The 26876-nt window shown below is 42.2% G+C and overlaps 1 protein-coding gene and 1 long non-coding RNA gene across 14 annotated transcripts in view; one reads left to right on the top strand and one right to left on the bottom strand.

The window, feature by feature from the left end:
- Nucleotides 1-26876, top strand: part of SHANK2 (SH3 and multiple ankyrin repeat domains 2) — a 498212-nt gene that overhangs the window by 421497 nt on the left and 49839 nt on the right. For all 13 annotated transcript variants that reach the window (XM_078383277.1, XM_020782848.3, XM_072985922.2 and 10 more), the window contains 2 exons: nt 18774-18909; nt 24015-24095. In XM_078383277.1, the coding sequence (XP_078239403.1) occupies nt 18774-18909; nt 24015-24095 (217 nt within the window). The remainder of the gene's footprint in view (nt 1-18773; nt 18910-24014; nt 24096-26876) is intronic.
- Nucleotides 19775-22731, bottom strand: LOC144585953 (uncharacterized). Its single transcript, XR_013540597.1, has 2 exons — nt 20130-22731; nt 19775-19951 (listed from the first exon to the last, which is right to left on the bottom strand). It is a non-coding gene; the product is annotated as an uncharacterized LOC144585953 (long non-coding RNA).

Here is a 26876-nt window from a genome sequence, read left to right as displayed (position 1 = left end):
CAGTCTTCAGGTCTTCTTGATAAGGCGTCAGCAACACAGTTCACTGACCCTCTGACCACCTTCACTTCAAAGTCATAGTCCTGTAAGTTCAAAGCCCACCTCATAAGTTTGCTATTGTGGGTTTTCATTGTCTTTAACCATTGCAATGGTGAATGGTCAGTACACAGAACAAAATGTCTTCCCCAGATGTAAGGCTTGGCCTTCTGGATCGCATAGACTATGGCCAAACACTCCTTCTCCACGGTTGCCAAATGTCTCTCACCTTTTTGAAGTTTCCTACTCAGGTAGGACACTGGATGCTGGTCACCATTCTCATCCTCCTGGCACAGAACTGCTCCTACCCCGCTGTTAGACGCATCGGTGTAGATGATGAACTCCCGGTCAAAGTCTGGAGCACGCAGGACTGGATAGTTGATTAACGCCTCCTTCAACCTCTGGAACGCCGCCTCACAGTCGCTGGTCCACGGGATGCGGTCATCAGCCGTCTTCCTCGTCAGATCGGTCAGCGGAGCCGCGATCTCGCTAAACCTCGGGATGAACTTTCTGTAGTAGCCCACCAACCCAAGAAATGATTTGACCTTTTTCTTGGTGTTGGGTCTAGGCCAATCTCGAACAGCTTCTATTTTGGCCTCCAGGGGTTTTATCATTCCTCCCCCTACCATGTGACCTAAGTATTTTATTTCTGGGCTACCCAGCTGACACTTGCTGGCCTTTACTGTTAGCCCTGCTGCACTTAACCTCTGCAGCACTAACTCCAGGTGTATCAGGTGATCTTCCCAGGTATTACTGAAGATCCCTATGTCATCAATGTAGGCCACTGTAAAGTCACTGAGCCCTGCCAAGGTCTGGTCCATCAGCCTTTGGAATGTGGCTGGTGCATTTCTGAGACCAAAGCTCAGGACTCGAAACTCATAGAGACCAAAAGGGCTGCAAAAGGCAGTCTTTTCTTGATCCCTGGGATCAATTCTTAATTGCCAATATCCCTTTACCAGGTCCAATGATGAGATGAACCGACAACCCCCTATGGTTTCAATCAGGTTGTCTAGCCTGGGCCTTGGGTAGGCATCAGGAGTGGTTACACGGTTTAATTTCCTGTAATCAACACAAAACCTAATGCTCCCATCAGGCTTGTCCACAAGGACTATCGGAGAGGACCAAGGACTAGAAGAGGGGACGATTATGTTCTCTCTAAGCATCTCGTCCAGCTCCTTCCGCACCTTGTCCCTATAGGGTCCCGTTACTCGGTATGGGGATACTGCCTGCGGGGGTGCATCCCCTGTGTGGATCCGATGCATCACTCCCTTCACTATCCCCGGCTTGTTGGAAAACACCTGTTGATATTTACTAAGCAGCATTTTTAGTTCTTGCTGCTGGTCTTGGGTGAGTGCAGGACTGATCTTTACCTCCTCTGGGTTGTATTTTACTTCCCCTCTACCCTCCCAGAAGGGTAATTCAGCTTCCTCACTCTCAGCTGCTTTTATCGCGAATAAAACCCTCTGTTCCCCTCTGTAGTAGGGTTTTAGGGCATTCACATGAACCACCCTCCTTGCTTGGTTCTCCTCCTGCTCTATTAGGTAGTTCAGGTCTGACATCTTGGAAATGACCCTATATGGTCCTGCCCACTTGAGCTGCAGTTTATTCTCTCTGCAGGGCCTAAGCCAAAGCACTTCCTCCCCTGGGTCAAAGTGCCTCTCTCTAGCTTTGTGGTCATACCATGTTTTCTGTCTGACCTTCTGAGCTTGCAGGTTTTCTGCTGCCAGCTCTAGATTTCTCCTTAGGTCATTCATCAAGGTGTCTATGTATGTCACAACGTCTTGTGGGTCATTTTGGGTGATCCGCTCCCAATTTTGTTTGATCAAATCAAGGGGCCCTTTCACCCCTAAGTGTGCAGCAAACATGTCAGAGTGCCCCCTTTGTAAGATCATGGGGCGATACTTTTCAGGTACCACCAGCTGACTTCTGATCCCATCTCCCCCTTTTGAGATATTCCTCAGGGTCTCTCTATATAAAATCCCCTTTTTCTCCAGAAATCTCACTGGGGTTTCAGGTGTTAGCTGGGCGTCAGTCACCTGTTCAAAACACTTTTGGAGAGTGGCGTCTGCCTTTTGCTCCTGTCCAAATCTGCTGTCTGTGGTTAAGGTTTCCACCACAGCTTCTGAACTCCCCCCACCTGCTTCCGTCTCTGGCTCATCATTACCCCCCTGATCTGTCCCTGTGGTGGCTTGTGAGCGTGTAATCACTAGCACCCGTTTCACATGTTCAGCCAGGTCATTTCCCACGAGCACGGCTGCTGGCAGAGTCGATGAAATCGCTATCCGCCAATCTCCCCTCCAGCCTTGAAAGTTGACAGGTACCTCTGCTACTGGCAGAGAGATTATCTGCCCCTCAATCCCTGCCACCTTCATGCTCTCATTTGGGATTATAAACTCCCTAGGGATGATATCTGGATGGCATAGGGTTACTTGGGAACAAGTGTCCCGCAGCCCCCTATACTGACGGTCAAGTATTCCTACGTCCACCCCTGCTGTCTCAAACAACTGAGAATCTGTTTTTATCAGCAAGCAGCGCTTCACCTCCATAAGAGGACCATTTTCCTCAGCCTGATCAGCAGAGGCAGCTGTCCCAGACTGAGTAGCCATGGCAACAGGCTCCCTCTGTGACAATGAGCTTTGCTCTTTCTGGACACAGAACACAGCTTTTGGCTTGGTCCCACTAGAATTCTGAGGCACCATTCCTTTTAGCTGCTTCAATTTCTCACACTCTGAGATCAGATGACCCTTTCCCTGACAGAAATAGCATTTTCTAGTGTATTTGGATTCTCTCTCCTCTGGTTTCGGTTTTCCCTCCAAATTCTGAGGGCTTGGTTTCATGCCTGAGGGCTTCCCTTCACCATGGGCCCCTCCCCCTTGCTGGCTTTTCCCTGGTCCCTGAGAGTACTTGCTGCAGGTTTCTTTGGGTTTACCTGCAGATTTCCCCTCACCCAAGGGCTTTCTTATTTGGGAGATAAAATCCGCGATTTCTGCGGCTGCTGCCACAGATTTCGGTTTCCTTTCCCTCACCTGGAATTTCAATTCCCCATGCAGAACTGAATAGAACTGTTCCAGGGCTATCAAGTCTTTAAGCTGTTCATAGGTCTCTGTTCCCTCCTGCGATAGCCATTTCTCAAGCAGCCTCACCAATTGGGCCCCCACTTGGGTAAAAGTCTGTTCTGGTTTCTTGGTGAGGGACCTGAATCTTTGTCTCAGCTGCTCTGCATTTATCCCATGTCTGGCAAACACCAGTTTTTTAAACTCTGCAAAATCTTTCATCAATTCCTCAGGCATCTCGGCATAAACCTCAGCCAGGCTACCACTGATTAAAGACCGCATGATGGTCATCTTCTCAGTTTCCCTTACTGAGAAGTCCACAAACGCTCTTTCCACTAAGGAAAAGAACACCTCAGGACAATCTCCCTTGTGGTACACAGGGAATTTCTTCAGGTCAGCCTTAGACAATTGGCCTCCCTCAGAATCCCTATTATTATTATTGTTCTGGCTCATCAGTTCCAGTTTTCTTAATTCAAACGCCATTTTCTCTCTCTCCAATGCCAATTCAAATTGTCTCTGTTTCTCCCTTTCCTCTCTTCTTTCTCTCTCTAATCTTTCCTCCATTTCCCTCACCCTCAGTTCATGCTGTTGGGCTAGGAGTATTTTCCTGAGTTCTGGGTCCTGCTCTCCTGTGCTGTCACCTTGCACTGAGCCAAATTCATCCTCAGAACCTTGGTCAATCTGGGGGTCTTTCACCTCACTCATGTCTGCTACTTGGCTTCGAGTCAAGGGCATACCCCCCCTCAGAACAGGCTGCTTTAAAAAGTCAAGCCTCAAAATAAAACGACCACTTTTTTCCTTTTACCTCAGAACCAGCTCTCCCTAGAGATTGCTGCTGTTCTTCAGCACTAAAGTTGCAACAGTATCGAGTCAGAGCCTACCCCCCTCTGCTGGGCCTCTCAGCTGGCAAGCTAGCTCACTGTTGCTACGCAGATTTGCCTCAGCGTTTTCCCGCCAAAACTAGGCTGCCTCAGAGCACCTTAATCTAAGTCTCCCCAGTTGGCACGTTCTTCTACTAGCGCACCTCCCCGTGAGGTACACCTAGAAGATTACCTACGCGCCTCAGACTGTCCCTGACTAGACCCCCCTTGCTCTGGGCACACTTGCCAAGGCTTTGCTGGACCGCTGGACAACTGGACCAGTCGTATCCCACCGCTGCCACCAATCAATGTGACAAACCCAGACCTACTGGGATCTATCACACAGTTACTAAGCTGCCACCAACCATTCCCTATAATAAGTCACACAGACCAGGGATGGATTTTTAAACAATAAAAGAATAAGGTTTATTTTAAATACAAACAGGGTAAATAAAACAATCAGGTGAATAAAATAAAGTAACGTGGCTTATTCTCACACACACAAGCATACAGTTTGGTTCACCTAGAACCTTTAACTTAAAGCACAGACCCTGAACCCATCAGTTCTGGCTAACCCACAGACACCTGAACCTTTCAGGTTGGTACTCTGACACACAGTAGTACCCTGTCAGACACCCAGACTCCCACAACAGCTTCTTCTTCCCCAGCTGCTGCTTCGTCCCAACCCAGTGTCTCACAGTCTGTCTCAGCATCTACTCTTCACCACACAGGCATCACATATTTATACAGTACAGCCCCTCCTCCTGATGTCCCGCCTTCCACTCCCCATAGGATGGAACTTTCCCTCCAAACCCATGACAGACAGGTAACATCAGTGCTGTTATGTAACAGGAACTAATGCAAAACTGGTTAATCCGTCCTCTACCATTAGGGGCAGAATTTTTAAAAAAACTAAGATGACTTAGGTTTTAAAAAAGGGCAGGAAAGGCAGGGAACGCCTTTTAAACAGAACACCTTTAAAACCAAGCAGCTTTAAATCAAACCAAGAACATTTTAAACCCATTTTTACATTTTCAAATTACAGTACCAGGCAGTCCAAAGTCTATTTCCCCCTTTCCCTGTGGGTTTTTTTTTTTTTTTGGTTGTTCATAAGTCAAAGTTCTATTTGCAAGTCAAAGCAAAATTTTGCGAGCGGAGCTGTTTATAAGTCTAAATGTTCATACATCAGGGCATTCGTAGGTCAAGGCACCACTTGAGGGGACCAGACCCTCAGATTTTCATTCAGAATGAGAGATGAAAATCTGTTGAAAGCATAAATGTTCTCAAGCTTTTTCCCCATTTGATGATATTGCAAGAATTTTTGTGTATTTTTCACATTTTACCAAATTTTTGCAAAAATGGGGGTGTTTTTTGTCTCATCTCGCTGTATTTTTGGAGAAAACATTACATTTTGTGCAAAATGCAAAAGTTTTACTACTGGTCAAGTCTCTTGTTAATATCACAGTTTTTTTGTAACAATGTTGCTGGAGAAACTGATCTTTTCACTCTCATGTAAGGGAAAAAAGCCTGACAGCTATTGACCTTTTTTTGAATGTTACATTCTTACTCAGAACCAGAACTTGACACAATTTATTGATTATTATGTATCTCACAATCCATACAATCTACAACTTTGTAACAATGCTATTTTTCATGTTCAGTCATTGCTGTATTTCCTCAAGTGTTCAAGGACAGAAATTTCTCCATTTATTCATCGGATTGCACCAATAACCATCCCAGTAATAGGATTATCAAATTTGCAGACGATACTACACTAGTAGGACTTATCTCTGGGGATGATGAGTCTGCGTATCGGGACGAGGTATTACAGCTATCCCGCTGGTGCAAAAAAAACAATCTTTTATTTAACATCCAAAAAACCAAGGAATTCATAGTGGACTATAGGAAAAAAAGAGCAGACATTCAGCCACTGTATATAGATGGAGTTTGTGTGGAACAGGTGGTTGAATGTAAGTTTCTTGGGACTATCATAACAAATGACCTGACTTGGAGTGCAAACACCGCTGCGTTAATCAGGAAGGCACAACAACGGTTGTATTTTCTAAGGATTCTTAGAAAGCAACAATTGACTGAGAGTTTGTTAATCACCTTCTATCGGAGTTCGATTGAGAGCATATTATCCTACTGTCTCTGTGTATGGTTCACGAGCTGCACAGTGGCAGAGAAAAAGGCAATTCAAAGGGTGATTAAGATGGCCCAAAACATCATTGGCTGTTCACTCCCCTCTTTGGAAGAATTGTATAAGAACAGATGTAAGAGGAAGTTATCTAACATACTGAAAGACTCCTCTCATCCGGGACATCAGCTGTTTAAATTATTACCATCAGGAAGGAGATTCAGGGTATTGAAAGCAAGGACAAGCAGATTCAAGAACAGTTTTTACCCAAGTGCAGTATTGAGTTTAAATGCGGGGCCATAGGTTTTTGGTGGAATTTTAATTGCTGAGAGAAAACAGGGTATCTATATTTGGATGGTGAAAGTTGTGTATATTTTAACTTTTTTTTTTGTAGTGTTGTCCAGTTTTACCTTGGGGAAGAGCACCTCATTTCGTTGCACCCACTTGTGAGCGCAATGACAAATAAATTTCTTATGTCTTATGTCTTATGTCTTAAATGAAAACAATTATAAATGAAACCATTATCTCATAACAATTTGTTCACAGACCGAATGTTAAATATTATAATTATATGTAATGATGCCAACAGATGGTACACTTTTAAAACCGTTTGTCACTTTTTATACTAAAGGGAGTAATTAATTGTCTGTTGATCTATTGTACAGCTGCATACACACACACACACACACACACACACACACACACACACACAGAGAGAGAGAGAGAGAGAGAGAGAGGGAGAGAGAGAGAGGCAAACACACATTTTAAGGGTTTAGGTATTGTGGAAGCACCACCTAGAAAATGAAGAGGAGTAAACAATGATAAGAAAGATAATGATCAGTCACAGGCTTAAAGGCAGACATATGTTGAAGTTAAGGGGTACTTCAGGAAGTCAAAACATCTATGTCGTAGTTTCTTAACATATTCTGAAAAGGCTGTGGGCCCAATATTTTCTGTGACACTGAAACAGGTAGCATTTTGTGACAGCTAGAGGTACTAAAGATACTGTATATAGTTAGCATTCCCTAGCCTAGAATATAGTTCTTATCTGTAAGGCCAGATACTAAGCATGCCAGATACCTCAAATATTCATGGTGTTCAGGAATACTGGGTCAGCAGCATCTTACCATCTTATTTGGATGGTGAAAGTTGTGTATATTTTAACTTTTTTTTGTAGTGTTTTTTTGTAGTGTTGTCCAGTAAAGAACAGATTTAAGGAACTAGATTTGGTGGACAGAGTGCCTGAAGAACTTTGGATAGAGGCTCGTAACATTGTCCAGGAGGCAGCAACGAAAACCATCCCAAAGAAAAGGAAATGCAAGAAAGCAAAGTGGCTGTCCAACGAGGCCTTAGAAATAGCAGAGAGGAGAAGGGAAGCAAAATGCAAGGGAGACAGGGAAAGTTACAGAAACTTGAATGCAGACTTCCAAAGAATAGCAAGGAGAGACAAGAGGGCCTTCTTAAATGAACAATGCAAAGAAATAGAGGAAGATAACAGAAAAGGAAAGACCAGAGATCTGTTCAGGAAAATTGGACATATTAGAGGAACATTTTGCGCAAAGATGAACATGATAAAAGACAAAAATGGGAGGGACCTAACAGAAGCAGAAGACGTCAAGAAGAGGTGGCAAGAATACACAGAGGAATTATATCAGAAAGATGTGGATATCCCGAACAACCCAGACAATGTAGTTGCTGACCTTGAGCCAGACATCCTGGAGAGCGAAGTCAAGTGGGCCTTAGAAAGCCTGGCTAACAACAAGGCCAGTGGAGGTGATGGCATTCCAGTTGAACTATTTAAAATCTTGAAAGATGATGCTGTTAAGGTGCTACATTCAATATGCCAGCAAGTTTGGAAAACTCAACAGTGGCCAGAGGATTGGAAAAGATCAGTCTACATCCCAATCCCAAAGAAAGGCAGTGCCAAAGAATGCTCCAACTACCGTACAATTGCACTCATTTCGCACGCTAGCAAGGTTATGCTCAAAATCCTACAAGGTAGGCTTCAGCAGTATGTGGACCAAGAACTCCCAGAAGTACAAGCTGGATTCCGAAGAGGCAGAGGAACTCGAGACCAAATTGCTAACTTGCGCTGGATTATGGAGAAAGCCAGAGAGTTCCAGAAAAATATCTACTTCTGCTTCATTGACTATGCGAAAGCCTTTGACTGTGTGGACCACAGCAAACTATGGCAAGTTCTTAAAGAAATGGGAGTGCCTGACCACTTTATCTGTCTCCTGAGAAACCTATATGTGGGACAGGAGGCAACAGTTAGAACTGGTCATGGAACAACTGAGTGGTTCAAAATTGGGAAAGGAGTACGGCAAGGCTGTATATTGTCCCCCAGCTTATTTAACTTATATGCAGAATACATCATGCGGAAGGCTGGACAGGATGAAACCCAAGCCGGAATTAAGATTGCCGGAAGAAATATCAACAACCTCCGATATGCAGATGATACCACTCTGATGGCAGAAAGTGAGGAGGAATTAAAGAACCTTGTAATGAGAGTGAAAGAGGAGAGTGCAAAAAACGGTCTGAAACTCAACATCAAAAAAACTAAGATCATGGCCACTGGTCCCATCACCTCCTGGGAAATAGAAGGGGAAGATATGGAGGCAGTGTCAAATTTTATCTTCCTGGGCTCCATGATCACTGCAGATGGAGACAGCAGCCCTGAAATTAAAAGGCGCCTTCTTCTTGGGAGGAAAGCGATGACAAATCTGGACAGCATCTTGAAAAGCAGAGACATCACCTTGCCAACAAAAGTCCGAATAGTCAAAGCTATGGTTTTTCCTGTCGTGATGTATGGAAGTTAGAGCTGGACCATAAAGAAAGCAGACCGCTGAAGAATTGATGCCTTTGAATTGTGGTGCTGGAGGAGGCTCTTGAGAATCCCCTGGACTGCAAGGAGAACAAACCTATCAGTTCTAAAGGAAATCAACCCTGAGTGCTCACTGGAAGGACAGATCCTGAAGCTGAGGCTCCAGTACTTTGGCCATCTAATGAGAAGAAAAGACTCCCTGGAAAAGACCCTGATGTTGGGAAAGTGTGATGGCAAGAGGAGAAGGGGACGACCGAGGATGAGATGGCTGGACAGTGTCTGCGAAGCAACCAACATGAACCTGACACAACTCCGGGAGGCAGTAGAAGACAGGAGGGCCTGGCGTGCTCTGGTCCATGGGGTCACGAAGAGTCGGACACGACTAAATGACTAAACACAAAACAGCATCTTACCACCTGAGATGTCGTGATGGAAACCTGAGAGAGGAGGAGCTGTTAATGTCAAAAGGTTTTGGGGGAAGGTGTTCGGAGAGGGGCCAGATATGTTTCAAGGTCAGCTGACAGTAAAAACAGGCACAAAGAGAAGCCCAATTAATGACCCAGAATTTGGGTAAAATGTGGCAGAACTAGTACCATGGCAGCCCAGAGCTGGGAGAAAGACACAATTTTTTGGTGGCCGTGTGTCATGGAATCCTCATCCAGGATCTTTCTTATAGCCACTCCATCATGCTACCTTTCCTGTCCTCTGGATGAGAGTGTTCAGAGAGAACCACTGATCTAGAGCAGTGGTTGACAACTTTGGGTAACCATATATCTGTTATTTGAATTCATTTTAGGAACACTGTAGATGCAGTAACTGCTCTAGTTCAGTGGTTCTTAACCTTGGGTTACTCAGGTGTTTTTGGACTGCAATTCCCAGAAGCCTTGACCACCAGCTATGCTGGCTGGGAGTTGCAGTCCAAGAACACCTGGGTTACCCAAAGTTGGGAACCATTGATCTAGAGCAGCAGTTCTCAAACTAGGGGTCCTCACATGTTTTTGGAAATCCTGGCTAGTACAACAAGTAATAAAGGCTTCTGGGAATTACAGTCCAAGAACATCTGGGGACCCCAGTTTGAGAACCACTGATCTAGAGCATCTTTCCAGGGTTGAGAGCAGAATTCTTTCTATAGCCATATTTGAAGATGTTGAAGTTTATGTTTTGGACTTTTTGCATGGGTTGTATTACTGAATCATAGCTCCCACCGTATGTGCTTGTGCAACAAGACTGACAAGTGGCAGTGCTGGCACCCAATTCCTGTCTTGCTCCAAATCCCATAGTCAGGCCAAGTGTATGTACTTGTCAACTATTCCTTCACTGATGGCACTTTGGTGCATCACAGTTGTACAAGCATATTACACATAAATGCCATATAACCTGGTTCCAGCTATATGGGTAGATATGAGTATTAAGGCTTTAAATCCACATCTCACACAAAAAGACAAACTTTCTCTTTGCATATCAGGCAAAATCCAAAGAAACAAAACAATACAAAAAAGACAAAAGATGTGGCACCTTAAAGAATAACCATTATATTTTAATGTAAGTTTTCGTGGACATGACCACTTCATTAGACATTAAGAGACAGAATGAAATTAAATGAAATATAGATGAAATATCAGTTTCACATTCTAAATGTTTATTGTGTGCATACAGCACCACTCATCCTATTATTTGTCTCCCTCTTTGGAGAGTTGGGGAAAGTATATTGATTCTTTGAGACTTCATCCAGTGTACTAGTAACTATAATGGTATTTTATTAGCTTTTTCCAGGCTTAGACTCCATGCACTCTCTCCTTCTTTCTGCACCACCTGCTACCTGGCTTGTATATGGATATGTTGGGAAATGTGTTAGCAGAGCAGTCAAGTTATTACACTATTTTATTTATTTATTTATTTATTTATTTATTTATTTGTTTGTTTGTTTGTTTGTTTATTTATTTATTTATTTATTTATTTATTGCATTTATATGCCGCCCATCTAGCCATGGTCTACTCTGGGTGGCTCACAACATACAAATAGCAAACAATTTAAAATATACACAATATACACTAGATGTCAGACACAGAAGAAATCCCATGAAACTGCAAGGTGGAACTCTTCCCACCTCTTCACTACACAGGCAGTGCCGATCAGCATTGAAAGAGAGAGTAGTAGGCATCCTTCAGTCTCAAGAGACTATGGTATCGTGCTCTGTATGGAGGTCTTGGAACAGTGTCTTGTGTGGCTGAGAAGGCCAATTCGAGAGTGACAATCCCTTCCACACTGGAGACAAATCCAATCTGTCCCCTGTCCAGCTCCCTGGTTTTGCTTGTTTTGGGACTGCCTCTTTGCCTCGGCCTGCTGGGCAAGGGTCTCTTCAAATTGGGAGAGGCCATGATGCACCGCCTGCCTCCAGGCTGAACGCTCAGACGTCAAGGTTTCCCATCTGTTGAGGTCCATTCCTAAGGCCTTCAGATCCCGCTTGCAGATGTCCTTGTAACGCAGCTGTGGTCTCCCTCGGGGGCGGCTTCCCTGCACTAATTCTCCATACAGGAGATCTTTTGGAATCCGACCATCAGCCATTCTCACGACGTGCCCAAGCCAACGTAGACGGCGCTGTTTCAATATTGTATACATGCTGAAAATTCCAGCTCGTTCTAGGACTACTCTATTTGGAACTTTGTCCTGCCAGGTGATACCAAAAATGCGTCGGAGACAACGCATATGGAAGGTGTTCAGCTTCCTCTCCTGCCGTGCACAAAGGGTCCAGGACTCGCTGCAGTATAGGAGTGTGCTCAGGACACAGGCTCTATAGACCTGGATCTTGGTATGTGTTGTCAGTTTCTTATTGAGCCATACTCTCTTTGTGAGTCTAGAGAACATGGTAGCTGCTTTCCCAATGCGTTTATCCAGCTCGACATCTAGGGAGAGAGTGTCAGAGATTGTTGAGCCAAGGTACACAAATTCATGAACAACCTCCAGTTCTTGCATGGAGATAGTAATAGAGGGAGGTGAGTCCACGCCCTGGCACATGACTTGTGTTTTCTTCAGGCTGATAGTTAGTCCAAAGTCTTGGCAGGCCTTGCTAAAATGATTTATGAGTTGTTGGAGGTCTTCAGCAGAGTGGGCAACAATGGCTGCATCATCAGCAAAGAGGAAGTCCCGCATGCATTTCAGTTGGACTTTGGTCTTCGCTCTCAATCTAGTGAGATTAAAGAGCTTTCCATCTGATCTAGTCCGGAGATAGACACCTTCTGTTGCAGTTCCAAAGGCCTGCTTCAGCATGACAGCAAAGAAGATCCCAAACAGGGTTGGCGCAAGGACACAGCCTTGTTTTACTCCGCTTCGGATGTCAAAGGGATCTGATGTTGAGCCATCAAAAACTACAGTGCCCTTCATTTCCTCATGAAAGGACCTGATGATATTAAGGAGTTGAGGTGGACATCCAATCTTGGGAAGTATTTTAAAAAGTCCGTCCCTGCTAACCAAGTCAAAGGCCTTTGTGAGATCTATGAAGGCCACAAAGAGTGGCTGTTGTTGTTCCCTGCATTTCTCCTGCAGCTGTCGAAGGGAGAATACCATGTCAGTGGTGGATCTGTTAGCTCGAAAACCACACTGTGATTCTGGATACACTCTGTCTGCAAGCACCTGAAGTCTCTTCAGCACAACATGGGCCAGCAGCTTCCCTACAACGCTGAGAAGAGAGATACCACGGTAGTTATTGCAGTCACCCCTGTCGCCTTTGTTCTTATACAATGTGATGATGTTTGCGTCCTTCATGTCCTGTGGTACTCCACCTTCTCTCCAGCAAAGAGAAAAGAGTTCATACAGCTCAGTGGTGATGATCTCTTTACAACACTTCAAAACTTCAACGGGGATGTTGTCCTTTCCAGGTGCCTTGCCAGAGGCAAGGGAATCCAAGGCTGCTTTTATTTCTGCTAAAGTTGGTTCACTGTCCAGCTCTTCCAAGAGAGGCAGGCACTCAATGTTATTTAGTGCCTCTTCCGTTACTACATTCTCTTTAGAATATAGCTCAGAGTAGTGCTGTACCCAGCGTTCCATCTGCTGTGCTCGATCCTGGATGATCACGCCTGTAGTAGACTTCAAGGGAGCAGATTTCTTCTGTATTGGACCTAAAGCCTGCTTGATACCATCATACATTCCCTTGATGTTACCTGTGTCCGCTGCTATCTGTATCTGAGAGCAGAGCTGAAGCCAATAGTCATTGGAACATCTCCTGGCAGTCTGTTGGACTTGGCTACGAGCAGCTCGAAGAGCCTGCAAGTTGTACTCACTAGGACAGGCTTTGTATGCTGCTAGAGCTCTCCTCTTATCCTCGATGGCTGGAATCAGCTCCTCTGAATGGGCTTCGAACCAGTCAGCCGTCTTTTTGGTCTTCTTGCCAAATGTGGACAAGGCAGTGTTATAAACAGCGTTCTTGAAGTGTTCCCATCGTTCAGGTGCATTCGCATCAACCGGGCCTGGAAGGGTTTCCTGAAGCGCTTGGGCAAATTCCTCCACTTTTCTTTGATTGCGAATCTTGTTGATATCTATACGTGGTTTTCCTTCCTTTTTAGTGTGATACAATCTCTTTGTTTGCAGTTTTATTCTGCTACACACCAGGGAATGATCAGTGTCACAATCAGCACTCTGGTAACTGCGTGTGATCGTAATACTAGATAAGCTAGAACGTCTAGTGAGGATCAAATCAAGCTGATGCCAATGCTTCGATCTTGGATGTCTCCAGGAAACTTTGTGTTGAGGCTTTGTATTAAAGAATGTGTTGGTGACACAAAGACCATAATAACAGCAAAACTCCAGCAAACGTTGGCCATTTTCATTCATCTTCCCAATGCCAAAACGGCCTAGACAGGTGGGCCAAGAGTTGTGATCAGCACCAACTCTAGCATTAAAGTCTCCGAGAATGAACAGCGGCTCTCTCTCAGGGACGTTTTTGATAGTAGCTGCCAGATCGTCATAGAATTTGTCTTTGACTTCTGTTGTGGATGACAGTGTTGGTGCATATGCACTGATGAGGGTAACCAGTCCCGCTGATGAGTGGAGCTGCAGAGACAGGATTCTTTCACTCCCCACAGTAGGTGGAACAATGGATCTCAGCAGAGTATTTCTGACCGCAAAGCCAACACCATATTCCCTGGTCTCGTTCAATGGTTTTCCCTGCCAGAAGAATGAGAAGTTTTTTTCTTTGACAGATCCCATGTCTGGCAATCTCGTCTCTTGCAGGGCAACAATGTCCATCTGCAGTCTACTCAGTTCAATGTCGATAACAGCTGTCTTGCGCACGTCGTCTATTTCCTGCAGGTTGTCAGAAAAGCCAGGGGTCATTGTCCGAACATTCCAGGTTCCCAACTTTAGGGCAGATGTTTTCTTTTGATTGTTGCGTGGTGCATGGTTATTGATCTGTTTTTCGGCTCTCTGACCATCAGAAGTAGTCCCTGGCATCATGCTCTGTGCCAATCGAGCAAAACGTATAACCAGTAACTGCTAGTTCCTGTGTTATTTCAACACTGTATGCAAAGCTGGAGTGTCCTCTCCAGAGCACGAAGCCTGGGTAGAATAATATGGAGGATAGGCTGTTACCCAAGCAGAAAATCCCCCCTCTCCACGTCACTGAAATAGTCCAATGGAGAGGCAAGAGCCAATACAACTGGTTCCAGCGACGTCGCAGGAGTTGGCAGGTGTATTTCTTACACCTGGCGGCAGGAATGTTTCAGGAGTAGGATCATACTTCCACACTATTAGGGAGCAGGCCGGGTAGGTGGGACTCGTCAGCCATGTAAGGCAGCCCATCTAGGAGAAGGAAAACTCTGATTTCAAACCTCCACTGCCTTGTGGCTATATCCACTCATGGAAAAGGCTTCAGGAGATAACCTCGAGGCAAAATCCGGAGCCGGAGTCCCGTAGACAGAAAGAGAGAATTGTTTAGTCAAGTAGCATGTTTTATTTTAAGTTCTTGCAATTTCTGGTCTGTCTGTGTGTTCAAAAACTTTTTCACCAGTTTTGTTTGGCTTCCATACCACACAGCAACTGAATCTGTAACTGAGCTGGAATATAATACTGGAATACAAAGCAAATAAAGCAAATTACACTAAAAACAATGTGCAGTATTTATTTATTTGTTTATTTGTTTGTTTATTTGTTTATTTATTTATTTATTTATTTATTTATTTATTTATTTATTTATTTATTTATATACCTCCCCATTACTGCTGAAGCACTATGTTAGCGCAAGAACGCAGAGAATCAGCAGGGTAACTTCTGGTCCAGGTGGTTAAATGAATCACGCACACACAGCTTCTCCAGCACCAGACGTGTATTTACAAACTATATACAGAAGTGCAGACCAGCAGCATAACAGCATGACACTCATCAGAAAGAAGAAGAATGCATCTGCTGTACAGAGTCCACATATATACTTATTCACAGCTATCTGTGTCCAATCACATTAGATATTGCATCATATATGAGTCAGCACTTTATGAGTCATCATGAGTCAGCATTGTGGCACACCTGTTCATTATGGCTGCTCATTAAGATACTTTGTACTGCTCAGGCCTGTAAATTTTACCTTGACACAATATTATGTGTGGTTTACGGACAGTTAAAACAAAATACACAAAACTGAATAGCAGAAACATAATCTAAAAACTTAAACAACCAATTTTCGGAGTGAGGCAAGACTGGAGGCGAGGCATTCAGTTGGGATCAACATAAAAGGCCTTCCTGAAAAGTAATGTTTTGAACTGCCTCTTAAATGAGTATTGGGAGGGGGCCAGGCATAGCTCCTCTGGGAGCTGATTCCATAACATAAGTACCACTGCTGAGAAGGCTCTACTTCTAATAGATGACTTTTGAGCTTCTCTTGGGGTAGCTACACAGAGGAGCCTGCCCTGAGAAGATCTGGTGTGCCAGACATTGGGGAAAGACTCTCTGACAGGTCCCAAACCATGTGGGCTTTATATGCAAGTGTCAGAACCTTGAACTTGATCCAGGACACAACAATAACCAATGGAGGCTGGCCACCACTGTGGTGATGTGATGAAATTTGCTCACACCAGCCACCAGTCTGGCTGCCACATTCTGGACCTGCTGTAGTCTCCAGGTCCATCTCAAAGGAAGCCCCAAATAGATAGTATTGCAGTAGTTGATCCAGGAGATGATCAATGCCTGCACCAACATCCTGAGGGAGTCCTCATCTAGATGGGGGTGGAGTGGTAAGCCTAAGGTCTGGACATAGCTGTGATCTGGGAATCCTAAGAAAGAGTGGGATCCAGAAGAATGCCCAAATTACGAACTTGATCCCTAAACAGGAGGGCAGGGCCATCCAGTCTAGGGATGATCCTTCCCAACATTTCAGAGCCCCCCGAAACAGAATCTGTCTTGTCAGCCACCTGGATTGTCTGTGAATAACATTGGTCAACCTGGGCTTTGACAAGATTGTCCATCAGGTCAGCCAGATATCCTCAAGGCCTCCCGAAACCATTCCGGATCAAGAAGTCTACAAGGGCGGGCCTATTTCACAGGTCCATTCTCCCCATGGATAGGGTCACAGTGGACAGGTTAACTCTCAGCAGGAAGTGATTTGTCCATGACATTTGACAGGAAATTATGTTCCACACCCTCAGGTCACTTTCAGTCTGTGCTCTCGGGAACACCAGATCCAGAATAACTCCTGATTTATGCATGGAGTCAATGGCATGCTGCGATAGGTTCATGGTTGTCATGCAATCCATGAACTCCAGGGCTGGTCCCAATAGTTCAGGCTCAGCATGGACGTTGAAGTCCCTGGCTATCAGTAAACTGGGAGACCTCAAAACTGCCGCTGAGATGAACTCAGGCAGACCTGGCAGGGAGAGTGCTGGGTTGCAGGGAGAGTGATACACCAGCAGTATCCCAAACCTATTCCAGAGCCCCACTGTCAGGTACAAACACTGTAGGCCTGAGTGTGACAGTGCAGCTCCCCTGCTGATATGGATGGAATCTCTATGAATGACTGTGACTCCCTCCCACCTCCCTTTCTTATTTCCTTTACACTTGATTCTTTCAGAGGAATAAGAGCTAATTAAGCATATATCTGTGAAGGTTCTCAGTCATCCAGTTATCTGGAAATTGACTCATGTCAACTAGACTTCGTTCTTGTTAGGTTGAAACTTTTTGCTACTTATCCAAGCAGCTTCTTCAGTCTGTGGAGAGTTAAGTCAGAGATCCCTCACATATATCCACCTTGGTTTCATTTCCTCCTGGTCTGAATAGGCTCATTAGAAGGACAAAGGATTTAGGGTGAGGGATAATCCCACTTCTGCAGTCCTTCTCCACCCATTGTCATGGGTCATTGATGGTCGTTAAAAGGGTCTTTCTTGTGTGTATCCCTAATCCTTCTGGGGACAGATGAAAGGGCAGCATCATAAATAGGAGACAGATTGTATCTAAGGCCTCCACCCCTGTTGAGACTGCGATTTTCTATAGGCACATGTATGGCCTTCCTGACCCTTTCTCAAACCTCCTATCTTTTTGGTCCAAAATGAGTACATCTTGGTCATCAAATGAGTGTCCTTTGTCCTTCAAATGATTGTGGGTCCTGAGCTATTGCCCCCCTGTGCTGGGCCATTCTCCTGTTTAGTGGCTTTGGTTTCTCCACCATCCCTCATCCCCAGGCATTTGTCCTTCTAACGAGCCTTTTCAGACCAAGGGGAAGTGAAACCAATGTGGAGGATATATCAGGGATCTCCTTCTAAGTCTCCTCAGAATGAAGAAGCTGCTTAGATGAGTAGCAAAGCATTTCAACCTAACAAAAAGGAAATCTAGTTGCCATGACTCAACTTCCAAAAAGCTGATTAGGCATGTTTATACAATAAGGGATTCATAAATGTACATAAATTCAGAAGTAATTGATGCAATAGAAAGATCAATTGAAAATGGAATAATCAGCTTCATATCAGACTGTGAATAACCCTCTTTCCTTCTCTGCTCCTTCGTACCTACCTCACATACAGTATTACCTTTTCTGTAGCAAAGCTGGTTATTGTGCTAGATGTGCATAATTTCTCCAGGGATGCCAATAGTTTTATTTTATTAGAGATTTTAATGATGTACAATAATTTTTTCACTATTAAAAACAGTCTAGCTATTTCATACTATTTATTTCATGGTCTATTTCATCAGTCTATTTCTCATCCATGTGCATTGTCTTCTGGAACTCAATTTCATTCCATTTTCTTATGAATCTTGTTTTTTAAGAAATACACATGAAGATGTCTATGTATTTTAAAATTAGTTTTCTCACAGAAAGCTTGAAATAGATTTTCATACTTTTTTCTGAGTTGAGAACTGCATCGAAGATTTTCATAAGCTTCACATCTTAATCTTCACATTAGTCTTGTAGGTATGGATATGGTCAGAATTCACAACAATTTAATTGCTGAAATGACTTATAGTGACCTTAAAGATAGATTTGATGTATCATTTTGCACACATTTGGGGGATGTGGTGGAGCTGCAGGTTAAACTACAGAAGCCTCTGTGCTGCAAGGTCAGAAGACTTGCAGTTGTAAGATCGAATCCACGCAACAGAGTGAGCTCCCATCACTTGTCCCAGCTCCTGCCAACCTAGCAGTTCGAAAGCATGTAAAAATGCGAGTAGATAAATAGGTACCACCTTGGTGGGAAGGTAAGAGCGTTCTGTGTCTAGTCGCTCTGGCCATGTGGCCATGGAAACTGTCTACGGACAAACACTGGCTCTACGGCTTGGAGACGGGGATGAGCACCATGCCCTAGAGTCGGACATGACTGGACTAAATGTCAAAGGGAACCTTTACCTTACTTTGCACACATTTAGTTTAATTCTGTCCCCTTTTTTCTTGCAGGTTAATAGTGAAAACGTAGTAAAAGTTGGCCACAGGCAGGTGGTGAATATGATTCGGCAAGGAGGCAATCACTTAGTACTTAAAGTTGTCACAGTAACCAGGAATCTTGATCCGGATGACACAGCCAGAAAGAAAGGTACATTTTGTTCATTGTTTGAATTGTTCTGCATCTTTTCTATACAGAGAATGATTTAAAAGATCTATTACCTTTTAAGTTCATGCTGCACATTTTGTTCATCATTGCACTAATATGCATTCCCTTCTTTTACTGAAAGAAGAGGTTAATTTCTAAATTAAGGGAATACACATCCCTTCTTGTATGGGTGGAACAATTTGTGTACATTACTCAGAGGGACTCTATCAAAAGAAATCAATTACTCAGTGTTGAGTGTCTTTCTAAAAGGAAGACAAGGCATTTATTTTTAAATTAATTTATTTCGGCAGTTAACCCATCAAGAAATATTTCTATACATATATATACCTCCTTATTGAAAATGGTATATTAAACAATATGCATATGAAACTCATGGGTAATTTAACTTCATTTCTTGCTTCATAGTGGTGTGTATCTTCACACCAATAATTGGTTTGTACGATGTACAGAAATGTTGTGTGTCTTTTGATATCTCATACATACTCAACAAACTTTCAAGCTTTTGCCATTGCTGCATGTCATCTTCCTCATGCGAATCTTATTATTCTGTTTTTATGTTGCCAATCTAATGACTCAAGTCTTTTGTGTACATCACTAGATCACATGTTGGGGGACATGGAAAAAAATCCAGGGGATACACAAGATTGTGAGATGCAGCAGCAACTTTCTTATTAAATATGTTGCAATTATCTGATTTTTCAAGATAAATCCATTGCATTAAACATTTTAACAAATAAAATAATAATTCTTATCTTTAATTCAAAATAATCTTCCTAACTCTTTCTTTACTTACAATTTTAAATTGTGAATTGATTTTTGTTGTTGAAAGTGGGTGGATGACTGTAAGGAAGATGTCAGCAGGCATGACTTTCTCAGAAATCAAAAGAGGGATCCGATGTCAGGTTTGGGCACAGCTCGTGTATATCTTAAATCATGAGCGCATGCTGCTTATTGCAGAAAGCAGCTATCAGAGTGACCAAAAAAATAAAAATAAAATGCCATTTTAAAAATTAGTATGAATTTCCTAATTGGTTAAAGTTTAATGTTTCTGTATGGAATAACAGAAAAAAATAGTTGTTAACCTGTATCATTGAGTGTAGAGGAGAAATAATCTTAAACAGTGGTAGAGCTGGTTGTATTGTTGGATCTGGGAGCCAGTCTTCTCCCCCAACTCCAGGCCCTCTAGGGCAGAAGGTCCCAACCTTTTTGACACCAGGGACTGGTTTAGTTGTACACCATTCTCCCAAGGACCGGGAGGAGGTTACTTGTGGCAAGCAGGAGCAGGAGGTGAGCTGCAATGGAAGCTCCACCTCCTGTTAGATCAGCAGTGACTTAAAACCTAGTAGGTGTGCACGGACAGGAGGCAGAGTTTTGCTCACTGCTCACCTTCTGCTCGCCGCTCGTCTGTCCCAGTGACCTGGTCTTTCCAAGGCCATGGACCGGGACCAGTCTACAGCCCGGGGGTTGGGGACCCTTGCTCTAGGGATTGCATAGAAACACCTACAGTGCCAAAACATGCAAGAAGAAAAAGAACCTGGAAGTGGCTAGATATTCCTATTGAGTTTTCAAATGATCATCACATTCTTCATAGTTGCTTGTGATCCGTTTAAAAGGTGAACTGCTGCCAGGAGCTGAAATTCATAACATCTTCCAGGAAAAGAGAGATGTAGGAGAGGGCTGGGGGTGCATGTGATCTTAGGACCTTAGTCTGTCCACACGTGATGTAGACAGGAGGAGTCTCCTGCGTCCTGTCTTCTTTCCTTGTTGTTTATGACAACAACCCTAAAAATAGAGTATTTCAGCACATACTGTCAGAATTTTTAAGAAATCTAAAATAATCCGAGATTCCCATGCAAAATATCAATGTTTTTCCCTAGCTTTATTGGGCCTTTCTAATCATGTGATCTCTTTAAGTTCATGGTAGTTGCTTAATTTTGCACATTTTTCAAAGAAATCCAGGAACCAAGTGAAAGTGAGGTTTTGTGTAGTGACTTTTATTTACTGTTTATTTCTTCTGGATAATCGTGCACTTACGTATTTTATAGTTCACCTACAAATTGGCTGCGTCAAGGTGTTGTCCATTATTTGCTTCCAAGGCTACTTTGAAGCAAATAATTACTCCACAATTATTGGAATAATTATGAAAATGAAATGTGTAACTAAGGCGTACATATCTGGAAGCTGAGTCTTGGCAACTGGATTTTTTTTTCTTATTAGGTTGAAACGTTTTGCTACTCATCCAATTAGCTTCAGTCTGAAGAGAGTTGGTAGGAGACTCCTGATATATCCTCCAGGTTAATTTCACTTCCCCCTGGTCTGAATAGGCTCATTAGATGGACAAAGGACGTGGGGGGTGAGTGAAAATCCCACTTCTGCAGTCCTTCTCTACCCATTGTCATGGGTTGTTAACAGTCATTATAGAACTATCATCTGTCTTTTGGGTGGTTGTGATCCTGATCTTTCTGGGAACAGATGAAAGGGCAGCACGATGAATAGGAGACAGATTGTATCTAAGGTCTCCACCCCTGTTGAGTGAGGGATTTTCTAAATGTTACATGTATGGCCTCCCAGACCCCTCTCTCAAACTACCTATCTTCTCTGTCCAAAATGAGTACATCCTGGTCATCAAATGAGTGTCTTTTGTCCTTCAAATGAAGAAACACTGCTGATTGTGGTCCTGAGCCATTGCCCCTCCTGTGCTCAGCCATTCTCCTGTTTAGTGGCTGTTTGGTTTCTCCAATGTAGCACTCCAAACACTCCTCTTTGCATTGGACCACATATACTATGTTGCTCCTGTTGTGTTTTGGCATCCAGTCTTGTAGGTGGATGAGTCTCTGCCTTAGTATGTTTGTGTGTTTACCAAAAAACCTTTTGAGCTTTTCAGACATACCTGCCATGTAAGGAATGACCAGGTTCTTCCATCGGCTCTGGGTCTCAGACTGGTTCATTGTCCTCTTGGGTCAGGACATTGCCTTGTTAAAAGCCCATTTTGGATATCCACAGGCTTTGAGGGCTGTCTTCAGATGTCCGTCTTCATTCTTCTTGGCTTCTGTGGATGTGGGGATGTTCTTGCTCTTTGATTTAATGTCCTGATGACCCCTAGTTTGTGTTGCAGTGGGTGATGAGAGTCAAACTGCAGGTATTCATCAGTATGTTTAAGTTTTCTGTAGATTTCTATTCTTAAGCTGCCGTTGGATCCTATGATGACTGCACAGTCCAGGAATGCCAGCAGGTTGTCTTTGGTGTCTTCCCTGGTGAACTTTATATTTGAGTCCACTGCGTTTATGTGGTTTGTGAAGGCCTGTACTTCCTGAATCGTGATCTTCGCCCCCTATTCAGACCAGGGGGAAGTGAAACCAACATGGAGTATATATCAGGGGTCTCCTTACAATTCTCCTCAGATTGAGGAAGCTACTTGGATGAGTAGCGGAATGTTTCAACCTAATAAGAAAAAAGTCCAGTTGCCATGACTCAGGTTCCAGATAACCTCACCTAGATGACTGATAATCTTCATAGATAAGGCATGCATAGTTATTAAACTGAACATACCTTACTTTACAAGTCATTGCCAATTTCATATATATCAGTTACAACAAGCTTGACATGCCTTGAGTGGATTTTGGCAGTGCTGCAGAAAATCAATGTTACACTTTAAACATAACATTGTTAAGCATTTCTCTCTGGTCAGAGCTTTGGAAGGTTACTTTCTAGAGTAGCAATTAGAGATGGGCACAACCCTTGTCTCAGAGGTTTGTGTTGCGTGTTCCCTTTCCTCGCCTCTCCAGCCAGTGACCAACTCACAAGCTGTTGCATGTTCCTCTCCTCATCCTCTTTGCCTATTCAACCAGTCCCAGCAGCAGCACAGGGCTGCCTGTTCTGCCTCCTTCTCTGAGTGGGTGATCAGCCAGGGAGGTGGGGCAAAGAAGTCCAGAGACTGGTCAAACAGCGGAAGAAGAGGAGGAGACGAGCATGCACCAGCTGGTGAGTGGGGGATCCAGCCAGGGAGGTGAAGGAAGGTAACACACATTGCATACAAACCAGTATGAACCTTCAAACCGAGGTTCACGCCCATCTCTAGTAGCAATTAACATTTTCCATTTTAAAGTGTTACTTTTAAACGGTATTTTAGAGGCATTTTGAAAAAAGTTTTTCAATTTTATGGCAGTTTAACAAATAACAGTGAAATACTTATTTAACATTGTAATGAGTAATAATATCAGTGTATTTATCAAACTATAACAAGGAATGAAAACAAATGATTTTTAAAAACAAGTTTCTGTACTTTGGATCTGGATTGGTTTACTGGATAATGGTTTACTCAGAATACCAGTAATTTCATAGAAAATCTCTCAAGCTTGCCTGGTGTTGAATAAGTCATCTTTATTATGTGGAAGGTACAGATAGAAAAGTATGTCTTCATTTAGAAGTCTGATATAATGTAGACATTGAATTCAGTATATCACTGGATGTAGTTTAGATTATTTTCTCCTCCAGCCTTTATTGTATATCACTCTTCAGGGTCTTGATTAGCCCCATTATAGAACTATCATGTTATTTCCCCTATATATAGAACTATCATCTGCTATTTCCCCTATATATATATAGGGGAAATAACAGTGGAAGGGACCAGAAACCATGGCATGACATTATATATATCATCTGTTATTTCCCCTATATATATATATTTTCTATATAGATATTTTCTATCTGTACCTTCCACATAATAAAGATGACTTTTATGTATATATATATAAATTGTATCATCTGTTATTTCCCCTGTATTTATATACAGGGGAAATAACAGATGTTATATATAATGTCCTGCCATGGTTTCTGGTCCCTTCCACTGCTATTTATATATATGTTGAAGTAGTATTGTTGTGGTTTCCTCCTCCTATATGTGGAAACTACTATATATAGTGACTAATTTTTGCTAGAGACCGCTATTATTTGAAGTATACTGAGAAAACTGAAATTTCACTAACTAGTAATGCCTTTTTGCGTTTAATTTGAACGGCAAATACATGAGGATGTTGTATTTTGAAGTGCTTTTACTTACAATATATATCCTTCTGTTTAATGCAAAGCCCCACCACCTCCAAAACGGGCTCCAACCACTGCACTGACCTTGCGGTCTAAGTCAATGACCTCAGAACTTGAAGAGCTTGGTAAGAAAGTGTTTTTTAATGAGCATGCTACAGTAATGGAGATGTAAAGAGAATATGAAACTGTTTGAAAGTGAACTGCACTTTGTACAGATTGTGGTATTGAAATTATTACATGGGAATGTTGCATTGGAGATTTCCATGTGTGCATGACAAGCATGAATGATCTTGTTCATTTTTAATTTTTTGTTTCTAGCTCTGCAAGAGAATGTATTTTTCATTTGTGCACATCATTATTTCACACATTATATAAACATAATAGCATATTTTACTAGCTTGGGTTTTATTTAATAAGTCAGTTTGTCTAATATTGTTTTATTTTAAATTTCTGTGGCCTCTCATTAGTGGATAAAGGTAAGTTGCTAGCCCTCATTGTTTAAAAGCTGACAAGAAATATAGCTTTGTCCTTGTAGTATATCTAACCCTGATCCAACAAAAGCAGTCCATGAGTAGAAATAGGTTTCTGTTCTCAGATCCGCCCTTAAAAAAAAATCAAGAAGTATCTAAAGGCAAGAAAGCCCATTTAAAACTGGTAGGCACTGGTTTTAAGTGCAGAGGCACTAGTGACAAGCAATGTTAACATTTTTGACAAGTCCCAATCAAGTAGTCTAGATACCTATTTCTTCTGTAATTTATGTGACCGGGACTTGTCAGATCTGGTAATACTGCGCTTTGGAGCTCCTGCACTTAAAATCAGTACCTATCCCAGATGTTAGATGGAAATGTTTCATTTTTTACTCCAAAAAAGGGGAGGTCAACTGTAATTTGGATGAAGAGAGACTTCCAGAAATATGACACAAGGCACAAAATCTCCTACTGTCAACCTTGATTGGGGCCTATTGTTATTTGTTTATTTATTGCTAAATATTTGAGAGATTTGCATGAACAAGGCCATTCTTTACTCTGTGATTTGCACTGTTAGTAATAAAAATATAGCTATGTAGTATAACGTATTTGTATAATATTCAAGTGCAGCATTTTTATATATTGTTTTCCAAAAGAAAATGCACAGTTCCCCATCTTTTAGTAAATATTGTATAATAATTAGTTTAGACACTGTGAAATCTGTGTATTATTGTGTGATTATTTTACAGCCAAAAGACTTCCATCAGAGGCCAGTTATTCTCCTTATTGGTCAAGAAATTCAATTAGTGGGTAGGGTAAAACACATCAGCAAATGGCTATAAGCTAAGAAGTTCAGACTTATATTCCTTGATGCAACTGGTGCAGAGCAAGGAATACAAGCCTGACTACTTAATTAACAGCAGTTTTTTGCTTTGATGTATGCTGTTTTATTTATGTTGAATATATGTAAATAATAATGTTCTGGCCAGTTTGATATAAAAGTCTAATCTCTTATGGGGACCCGAGATAGGATTAATAAGAGCAATTTTCTAATCATTCTAATGTATTAAATTGATTTAGATTAAAACATGTAGGAAGAAATTGAAAGTTTTGGATATTAAATGCTAATGTGCAAGAAAACAGAGGTTCTTCTAATACTTAAATGTAATATTATCAGGCCTTTGGCTGTAGAATAAATTTGTTGTTAAACATAAATATTTACTGTGTTTGAATTATAAACTTTTCTTTCAGAAATGGCCTTTTCTTTATTTCTTTTCTTCCTCTAAATAAGCTAGTTGCAATTTTAAAGTGTTATTTTGTGTGGAGACTTTCTAACTTTATTCATGGAAAATAAGGAGTTCTGATGTTGGCGTTGTGCATGTGCGTGTTTAAATTTTGCCATACTAAAAAGTTCCTATGCCACTCACTGGGAAAGCTTTGAAGTTATTTGTCTTAATAGGTTTTTGTATCATGGCATACCCTCATTTTGTTGATCATGGGCAAACAAGAAAGACTTTCCTATATGTCAGAAAAATAATGAACATCTAATAAGCTGAAATAAATTCTGACTGGTTAAAACCAAAACAAAAAATCTTCCTGCCATTCAAGGATAGGAAGAATATTGCATTGTGTTTTCTTTTGTCCCTTCCAAGCCAATGGATTTTATGCACTTCTTAAAGAGAAAGGCATCCTCCATTCATAAAAGGGGTCAAGATTCACCTGTGGCAGACCCATGATGCCAATTTCCTCTTCATTCCTCTGTCCATTACTGGTTCCTAAACTTTTACAGAGTCCCACACCCTCTAGAGCAGGTTTTCAGGAGGGAAAGAGGGAATTCTCCTCCAACTGGAATTCACTACTGAAAAACTGGAATCCAGTCTAGAATTTATGAATTACACCAGTGTGGATAGAGTAATTAGCAGCCAAAAAGCTATAGGACTAATTGTAATTAACTCATCACATTGCTGCCTTAACAGGTCTTAGCATCTTTCTAAGATTATTTTGAGACCTAATAAACTGTTTTCCTGCTGCTGAACTCAGTTTCCCCAAAGAAAATGGGCATTTCCCAAACAGTAGCAATTATTCCTTAGGCACTACATTGAAAGCAGACCCACTTTAATGCTTGATTTGGATTCTTTGTAACATAAAATTATCTTTAGTGCTTGGTTCTATAATTTAAGGGATGGCTAAGCTTACCTTAAAGATAACTTGCTTTTAATTTTGTGTTTTTAAACTGCTGCTGCTTTGAAATTGTGTGATTATCTTGTAAAATGAAATTATGCATCTTTCGGAGAACTGTTTCCAAGGTTTCAAAGTACCTTGTTTCCCCAAAAAATAAGACAGGGTCTTATATTAATTTTTGCTCCAAAGATACACTAGGGCTTATTTTCAAGGGATGCTTTATTTTTTCATGTACAACAATTTACATTTATTCAAATA

The sequence above is a fragment of the Pogona vitticeps genome, chromosome 1 (assembly GCF_051106095.1).
Source record: "Pogona vitticeps strain Pit_001003342236 chromosome 1, PviZW2.1, whole genome shotgun sequence".
NCBI lineage: Eukaryota > Metazoa > Chordata > Lepidosauria > Squamata > Agamidae > Pogona > Pogona vitticeps.
Note: the sequence above shows the minus strand (reverse complement) of the source record. Positions and strands in the feature narration are given on the sequence as shown.